Source organism: Phaethon aethereus (genome assembly GCF_964289735.1).
Source record: "Phaethon aethereus genome assembly, chromosome: 16".
NCBI classification, from domain to species: Eukaryota; Metazoa; Chordata; class Aves; order Phaethontiformes; family Phaethontidae; genus Phaethon; species Phaethon aethereus.
In genome coordinates, this window is record NC_138592.1 from 2,351,651 (window position 1) to 2,360,689 (window position 9,039).

Consider the following 9,039-nt stretch of genomic DNA (forward strand, 5'->3'; position numbering starts at 1 on the left):
GGCTGATCCAGACCCCGCGCCAGGCAGGAGCCTCCTGATGCTAAGAGGGACCCATCTCTGCTGGAGGCTGAGCAAGCACCGGATCCTGGTGGATCTGGGAAGCGGATTCCCTAGAGATCTTCTGCAATGGGGAATTAGTGGGAGGAGGCAAATGCTTTAGTAGGGTGACCCTGGGAAGCCACTGCAGTCTGAAAAGAAAAAGGATCTTGCATTATAAGCCCCACACTATCTACCCAGCAGATTTCCAGACCACTTCAGATATCTTGTAAGGTTATGTCCTTAATTCTGTTTTAACTCTCGCACATTCGTGGGTGCAGTTGTTTTCCTATGGAAAAAAAAATACCCTCCCACACAAGTGAGATCAAGACTATTAACTGGAGTCAGCCACTTGTCACAAGAGCTGCTTGAAGAACTCTGGTAACAAGCAGGAGAGCACGCTTTAAAATAATAATTAAGAAGAAAAAAAGCCGTTCTCCTCCTTCGAGAGCGGCAAGCCTGGCTCCAGCTGTGCTCGTCTCCCAGATGTGCCCGCGGGTCTGAGCGTGGGACTCCCGCCTGCAGACTCATCCCGCCTGCAGACTCGTCCCACCAGATCAACCAGTTTCACTTTCAGAAATAGGAAGTTCGCCGGGAAGGGCCGGCGAGCGCCCAGACGCGCGCGAGGGACGCGGGACGGCGGCATGAGCCGCCCAGCCGGTGACATGAGTCCGGGATCACCCCTTCCTCCGGCCTCGAGAAGCGCGGTGGCATAGACCACCTCATCCACCGCATCCGCTGGGGATGGAGCAGTTTGTCCGGAAGCGTTTGACCTTCCTGACATCCTTCTGGAACAAACTCCGTCCTCGCTCCGTGCCGGAGAGCTGCTCGCTGGCGTATCTTGGTTCCGATTCCGTTTCGCTGCACTCGGAGCCGAACTCCATTTCCTTCATCCCCAAGTCCTCCCTCTTTATCGCTTTATACGCTTTCACAGCCCGGAGCGCAGAGGAACTGAGCGTAAGCGCAGGGGACAAGCTGCGTGTCCTCAGAGAAGAAGGAGAGTATGTCTTAGCCCGGCGGCTGCTGGGGGAGCCGGCCATGGGCTACGTTCCTTCTGCGTACGTGGCCAACCTCAGCCAGGGCACCTCCGCTCACCGGCCGTAAGTATCCCATGCTCTGGACCCGCAGGGGGATGGAGGCTGGACCAGGGTGGCGCGTCCCTGCCCAGGGAAAGGCAGCGCTTGCCCTCTGCGACGGTGGGGAGCACGAGCTCGTCCCCTGCTGTTGCTACCAGCGGTGGTGGGACCGAGCGGGGACATCCCCTCCCCTGGGCATCCCCACCGCGAAGCTCCTGCAGCTCACAGCAGCGGGGTGGAGGTATTCAGCACATCCTGGCTGGGGGGTGCACAGGAGGGGCAGAGATGCTGGACCCTCTTCCTGGGCGCATCACCCTCACACAGGATGGGGTGGCTCCGGGCTGGGACATGGTGCAACGGTGCGCATGGGTGCAGCTACGGTGCCGAATGGAAGGGCTGCTGCTTGTTCCGGCTCCTCTCCCTCTCACGCGGTGTTAAAGGGGAGGGAGAGAGCTGGGGAAGCTTGTACCTCAGCCCTGCCAGCTCCAAAGAGCCTGGGAGTGTGGGGAGAAGCTGCTGGGTTGGGACCTGCCGGGGAAGCCTGGAGCCCTGTAGGGCCAAGCCCTGCCACTGCCGCTGCCGTCCGGCTCCTGCTGATCCGGGGCCAGGGGCTCTGTCGGTGCCTCTCCCAGCCGGCGTGGAGCTCCGGTTGATGTCTCAGCCCTCTCGCAGCTGGGGAAAGCCCAGGCTCATCACTGCATAAGGCAGCCTGGTCCTGACACGCTGGGCGAAGCGCCCCGAGACACTGCTGCTCCCTCGGTGCCAGGCCCTGAGTCACGCCGAGCGACGGGGAGCGCACGGACGGGGCGGGTGCCATCACCCCGCAGACTCCCCCGGAGCTCGCCCTGTGCTGCCCGGGTGCAGGGGTAGAGGAAAGGAGCCCGGGAAGGGGTCCCAAAGCGCAGGGGCAATGGCTACAGCCGGCAGGATGGGAGAGATCTCGCTTTGGAGAAAGGTGAATCCAGCTGGCTGGGACCGCGCTGGGACCAGGGGGGTCGGCTCGCTGCTTTAGTCCCGTTGCACAGAGCAGCTGGGCAAGCTACAGCTGAGGGTGCGTGGGTGCGTGTGGGTGCACAACCTGTGCGCAGTTCCTGCCCAGCCCCGTCCCGTGGCTAGCGGGATGCCGCGGGGCGGGAGGGCGGTTGGCAGCAAACGTGCGTGGCTTTGCAGCCGGAGCGAGCCAGGAGCACGCCGGCTCTGCAGAGCCGCGGGTTGGAGCTGGGCGGTAATTTGTTCAGCTGCCGTAACCCCATCACGTGTAATTTCCCGCATGGCTTCGCAGGCGCCGGTGATCCCAGCTCATGACGAAACCTTCGGCTTCACGCATCCCGGCATCCAGCCGGGCCACCTGCCTTCCCTCGCCGGAGATTTGGCCATGAATCTCGGCGCTGCTCAGGCGCAGATGAGGGCTTTGGCCGGGTCCTCTCTCCTGGCTCCTTGCTGCCGAGGTGCCCACCCGGCACTGCTGTGTCCGGAGACACCTGGAGATGGTTTCATTGGTGTGGTTTGCTCATGGACTCTGAAACCTGCTTGTGTCCATGAGCCACAGGTCGGGAAGCGCAAAGCGGTCCTGTGCCTGTAGCTGTTGCTCTCGTGGCAGGACGCGTGGGCGCAACCCCACCAGAGCATCTTCCACGCAGCACCGGCTGGTTGGTGCTTTACTGATCGCGCGCTCTCGGCCCGGGGGCTCACCTCCCGCAGCACTGAGCCACGGGCATAAACCTCCCGATTTTGGGATGGAGCTGAGACCTGGCCCGGTCGATACAGGATACAGCGATGGAGGAGAGGGTCTGCAGTCAGCAAGCGGCAACAAAATGCAACAAGCGCCTGCAGAACCAGCCCAAGGAAGCAGCCCCGACGCGGGCTGGCGACGGCGTGCGTGGCAGCCGCGCTTACGGGCGCCGCGCCGCGGGCTGGCCGCCGTGCCGCTCGCTCGCTGGCTGCCAGGCGTCAGCAAATGGCGGCGGGGGGGGAGCTGCGACCCCTCCCCGGCTCGGAAGGCGCGGGACCCCCCGGGGGGGACACGGCCCCGTCCGTGCCCCATCTCCTTGCGCCGCGCTAACCCCTCTGCTCTGCCCCCCCAGCTGGTACTTCAGCAAGATCAGCCGCAACGAAGCCGAGCAGCTTCTCCTCTCGCCTCCCAACCAGCACGGCTCCTTCCTCGTCCGGGACAGTGAGAGCAGCAAGGGCGAGTACTCCCTCTCAGGTGATTTTGTGGCAATTATCCAGAGAAAACGAGCACGGGGAAAGGAACCGGGCTGTTCCTTAGGGGCAGCTCCTGGCTTGGTCAGCACAGGGTGAAAAACACGGGAATACGTTTAAAGCGCTTTACAGACCTCGTTAAGGTGAATTGCTTGCTGTCTAAAAGCACGGGGAAAGCTAATAGATGCAGGTGCGGATTGCCAAATTACTGTGGCAAAAGAAAGTACGTCGCTGCCGTCCGGGGTATGAAAGCCATAAACAGTTCACAGCGGCTTAATGATGGTTTCGTAGCGCTAACTCTCAGGATTCCATTCCAGCAGCTTTGGTCATCTGAGGGTTGTCCATAAAAATATGCTGCCGCTGCAGGTTGCCAGGGCCTGGGCTGCTCCCACGTACGGAAATAGGAATTCGGGGAGTTTTGGACCAAGCAAGCGCCGTTACGATCTGGTCCGATCCATGCAAAAATGACCCCAAGAAATTCGGGGCGAGCCCTGCGTCCCGCCCGTCGGCCCCCCGGGCTGCGGCGTGCCCGCAGGAGGTCCAGCCGCCGCTGGTTTAGCCGCCTCGAGCAGCCACCGACTCCGCCAGGCTCCGAGCAGCGCGTTTGCGTGGGGAATCACCCCTTCTCCTAAAGCATCGCCGCCCCGGGCCGGGGGAGCCCCGCTCGCCCGCAGCCCCCCGTCTCCTGAGCGAAGGGGGTGACGGGGAGGGGGGGGCGATACCCCAGGGGCGGGGTGGGTTGCTGTTGGGTGAGTTGATAGACCTGGTGGCCGGAAGGCAGAGAGGGAGAGAGTCCGCAGGGAGGTGGGAAGGAGCTGGCGGCTGCACGCGCCGAGTTTTCCCCGCAGTGCGCAACCACGCGAAGGTCAGCCACTTCCGAATCTGCAAGAGCCCCGCGGGCAGCCTCTACATCCAGAAGGGACATCCCTTCCCCGACATGGAGGAGCTCCTCGCCTTCTACACCGAGCACTGGAAGGTCATCCAGAGCCCCTTGCTGCAGCCCTGCAGCCCCGCGGTGCGTATGCCGACGGCACGGCTTGGCCAAGGTGCCAGAGATGTCCAGGGTGGAAAAAAGGAAAGAGAAATTAGGGAAAAATAGGGAATAATTAGTCTACCTAGTTGGGATTTGAGCTTTATTAAACTAAATTTAAAATACACGATTAGTATAGCTGCCAGCATCACCTTTTATCAGCCATGTTAAGGCCGGGCATAACATTTATATATATTTTTGACTAAAGTGCACAGGCTTTTCTGAAATGTCTTCTCCATCTCAAAGACTAGAAATAGTGTTGTTACAAACCCCTTCGATACTGAATCTGGAAATACCTGTGCTTCCAATTTTTTTCCTAGCGTATAATAAGACCACATTGCTTTTACGTAGTTTTCGCGCCAATTAGTGTGGCACTCCTAAATCCAATTGGAGTATTAATCCCAAATTGGCGACTCATCTCCTGATTAGAATTCCATTCACCGATTATGACTTGGAAATAATAATTAAACACGTAAATAATTCCAGAGCGAAATTGAAAGGTGTAAGATAAAAGAAATGCTTAATGAGCTGAAGTCTAAATCAGCCATAATATGCAGTAATATTAATTTACTCATTTTTATTTATTGGTGCAAATGGAGAAAAGCCACCTTTGAGGTCTGATGACTTGACTTCCTGATATTTCATGTAGTCTTCTAAAATCTCCCCCCTTGTGTACATCGGCTCCCAGCAGAGGTAACGCAGCGGGCGCCCCACATGCTGTGTGTCCCCCGTGAACATTTAGCAGAGGGAAAAGCAATGCACAGGCTGCGGCACCGGTGCAACCGGGGTGGTGGGGCATCATGTCCTGCTCGCTCCTCTGCAGCCACCAGGCCCTGGTGGGCACCAAGAGCTGGTGCAGGCTCCACCAGCAGGTCCTGCCCGGCTGGCTGGTCCAAGCATGCAGTGCCCATTTCACAGACCCCCCCTGAGAGGGACGGCTGGGAACGCCCACGCTGGGAGTTCACCTTGCGGAGGAAGCTGGGCGAGGGCTACTTCGGAGAGGTGTGGGAAGGACTGTGGAGGAACACGGTGCCGGTGGCCATTAAGATCATAAAAGGTAGGTGGAGGAGCAGATGTTAGCAGTGGCCAGCTGGGTCTCTCGTTCACTGCCACATCATTCACCCCCTTTTGTTTCCTAGTCCTCTCGGTCACTCAGTCTGTCTTATCAAGCAAACTGTGGTAGGGCTTGGCAAGTAGCCACTGGACTATTTCTGTGGACCCACCCAATCTTGGGCTCACCTTTATAAAACGGATCTGTCCAGTGGGTTTGTGGAAAGTCATGTCAAGCCAAGTCAAATGGGTTTGTGATAAGTCAAGGCAAGTCAAGTCCAATGGATTTGTGATAAGTCAAGTCCCAAGGGGACTATGATCCTGAAAACGGGATCCAAAGCCCCATGGAAAACATCTCTTGGGTGTTTGAATCTGAGACCCAGGGTGTGCAGACATGAACTTTGAGAGCAGGGGTGGGCTGTAGGGAGGAAAAAGGTCCTCATCCCAGTTGGACACACTGAGCTCCCAACATCTGCATAAGAAAGTAGCTTACAACAGCAGCGTTGGCTTTCTCCCCCAGCTGACATGAAGGCAGAAGACTTCACCAAGGAGATTCAGAACCTGAAGCGCCTGAGGCATGAGAAGCTGATCCAGCTGCATGCCGTCTGCTCGCTGGATGAGCCTGTGTACATCATCACTGAGCTCATGCGGAAAGGCAACCTCCACAGCTACCTCAACAGTGAGTACCTGTGCCGGCACCATGGCCGCCGCAGCTCCTGGGGCAGCACTGCTCTGCGAATGCTTTCTGAGCCTCAGAATGGCCCTACCAAGCCAAGTGGGGACCCTAAGAGAGCGCCAGCCTGGTTTCAGTCCTGTTGAGATCAGTGGTAATGCAGAGCAATCCATGGGCACGTGGTGGAGATGGTCTTGGTTGACCCCAAGACCCAAAGACACAGTCTGGCATGATCTTTTTGATGTCCGTGCGGCTTGGGTCCATGTCAGTTCCTAGGAGCCCAAGCATGTTGGTAGGGACCTTCATCCCTCCTTCATCACCCACCCATGGTCTGCCAGCTCCCACCAGTGGACAGAAACCCCACTGCCGTGTTTGGGGAACTCTGCCTCTGCTAGGAATGAAAGGGCCAAGCCTCCGCCTGGGCCTGGCAGCATGGTTTTGTTCATGTGCAGAGCTAGTAACAGGCCACGGTCCACTCATCACCCGGCTGTCAGTTTATTTTTCTTGGCCTTTCTTTTCCTGACCCAGTAATCAGTCTTGAAGGGAAACAAGACAAACAGCTCCCACCAAGACCTGTTTTTCTACTGGGTACACCCCCCCCTCCCCCACACTGACCTTGTTTTTTGTTGGGGCTCCAGCAGCATTTGGTGCCGGAGGAGCTGGAGCTTGCAGGTAGGACAGGTTGAAAGGCTTGGCTGGAGATTTGCATGGTAGAAGGTCACCTTTAGCTTTGAACGAGCCACAGACATCTGCATCCTCATTGCAGTGCAAGGCGCGCTTCAGAGCTCATCCCAGTGCCATGAGAGGCACATGGCTGTGCTGAGCTTCCCACGTGGCACAGCCAGGACGGTTAGGCAGGACCTCTGATTCGAGGTTTTTCATGTTCCCCGGGTCCCACATTCCCAGTGCAGGGTCTCCGTCCAAACCAGGACACCCAAAATAGATGTTGCTAGATTGCTCCCAACGCTTGGATCATCTGGGTTAACAGGTCCTGAAGGGAAGTCCCTGGGCACCTCCCACCTGCTCAACATCGCCTGCCAAGTGGCCGATGGGATGAGGTACCTGGAGGAGAAGCACATTGTCCACCGAGACCTGGCAGCCAGAAACATCCTGGTGGGAGAGGAACTTACCTGCAAAATCGCTGATTTTGGACTTGCACGGCTCCTCAAGGTTGGTCAGCGGGATGCTGTGGTCCCTCCCATCACCCCAGCCCACCAAGCTGCCCCATGCTGCAGCTGTTCCCCTGCCACCCCCTTTCCCAGCCCACAGCCCCAGCAAAGCCCCAAAAGCAGTGGCTGTGTTCATCACATCATCCCTCATGACCCATCTCCCATGGCTTTTCAGGATGACATTTACTCCACCAGCAGCAGCACCAAAATCCCGGTGAAGTGGACAGCCCCAGAGGCAGCCAACTACCGCACCTACTCCCTCAAGTCCGATGTCTGGTCCTACGGGATTCTGCTCTATGAAGTCTTCACGTATGGACAGATCCCATATGAAGGTAGGGCTGCCTGCTCCCTCCAGTGCTGCTCCGTCCACATGCCGGGCAGCTTGCCCATGGTCCCCAAAAGCCAACGTGTCATGAATTGTCATACTGTCTCTTCCACAATGGATCTGGAAGCAGCTCCAAGAGCACGAGCAAGTTATTGTCCACTTTGAGGATTGCTTAGAGGGATTTTTCAGTGCTTGCAGAGGGGCTGCAGGAGCTGGGGGTGGGAAGGTGGTATGGGCTGGATGATCTCCCACAGTCTTTCCTCTACCCGCCTCGGGGCAGAGAAACACCATTTCACAGCAGTGGCAGTCGACATCTTGGCCCTTTGCAGGTGTACCTTCAGGCCGTCCTTTGGGGGCATTAGATTGAAGGGCATCTTCTCCGTCCTTGCAGGAATGACGAACCAAGAAACCGTACGGCAAATCACCAGGGGCTACCGCCTTCCCCGGCCCAGCTCCTGTCCTCCCGAGATCTACAGCATCATGCTGGAGTGCTGGAGCGGCAACACAGAGGAGCGCCCTACCTTCCTGGCCCTGCAGGAGAAGCTGGGCTTCATCTACAGACGGCTGCTCAGCTCCCTCTCCTGAGGGACCCCTTCCCACCATCCTTCCTGCACAAGCCCCTCCAGGCCAGCTCTTGCCAAGTGGCTCCTTCCTTCTGGTTTGCCCTCCGACAGGGCTCCAAGGAAAGCACACCCCCCCAAAAAACAGCCCATGGTCCCTCTCGGTCAGGATGCAGGGAGGCAGCCAAGGGAAAAGGCAACGAGATGTGGAGAACGCGTTGCTGGCGCTTGGCTGTGTAGCAGTCTGGAAAAGCCCCGTGGTAGTGAAGGCATCACCCAGAGTTTACATCTTCATTCAGCCAGTAGGGTGGGAGGTCCCTGCCGCTCCCCACGCCAACGTGAAGGTTTGCAGTTTGTGTTCAGTTGTGGCTCCGCTTGATTTTTCTCGTAGTGTGTGTCCGGTGTATTTATCAATAAATGCGTGCGCATCCACCCACAGGAGTCCTTGCAGGATGCTGTCCTCACCATGCTGCTCATCTCCCGCCCAGAAAGCAATGGTTTGCAACCAGTCCCACTCTTGCAACCACAGGTACACCCGTCTTCGTGTCTGGTCTCTGTTCATCCGGGTGCCCATGCCAACCCCTTTCCCAGGGAGTAGCCCTACTTGCCCCGAGGACCCTGCACAGGCAGCTCCTGCCTGTGCCGCTCCGCTCTGGCTCCTTGTCTTGCTCACCATCGTTTGGCTGTTCCAAGAAAAATGTGTGTCTGGGTTCAAATATTCAACGCCTGCTTAGCTCAGGTGCAGGCAGCGCTCGGTAAAGCACTGCTTCACCCCCGTCTGCTCTTCGTCACAGCCACGGCGCAGAGCCAAGAGATGCTCCCACCACCCCCAGCTCCGCGCAGAGCCCCTTTCGCCCGTCCTGGGGTACAGTGATACACAAGGACCCTGAGCCTCTTGCCCCCCCCCGGCTGGGGGGA

The 9,039-nt window shown here is 58.0% G+C and overlaps 1 protein-coding gene across 1 annotated transcript; it reads left to right on the top strand.

The window, feature by feature from the left end:
• Positions 1-770: 770 nt before the first annotated feature.
• Positions 771-8,146, top strand: LOC309410946 (tyrosine-protein kinase Srms-like; the record flags this gene model as incomplete). Its single annotated transcript, XM_082007451.1, has 8 exons — positions 771-1,136; positions 3,197-3,318; positions 4,163-4,329; positions 5,263-5,401; positions 5,915-6,073; positions 7,056-7,237; positions 7,412-7,568; positions 7,953-8,146. Exons 1-8 carry the CDS (start codon positions 781-783, stop codon positions 8,144-8,146), a joined length of 1,476 nt encoding a protein of 491 aa, XP_081863577.1. The 5' UTR covers positions 771-780.
• Between the last annotated feature and the right edge of the window lie 893 nt (positions 8,147-9,039).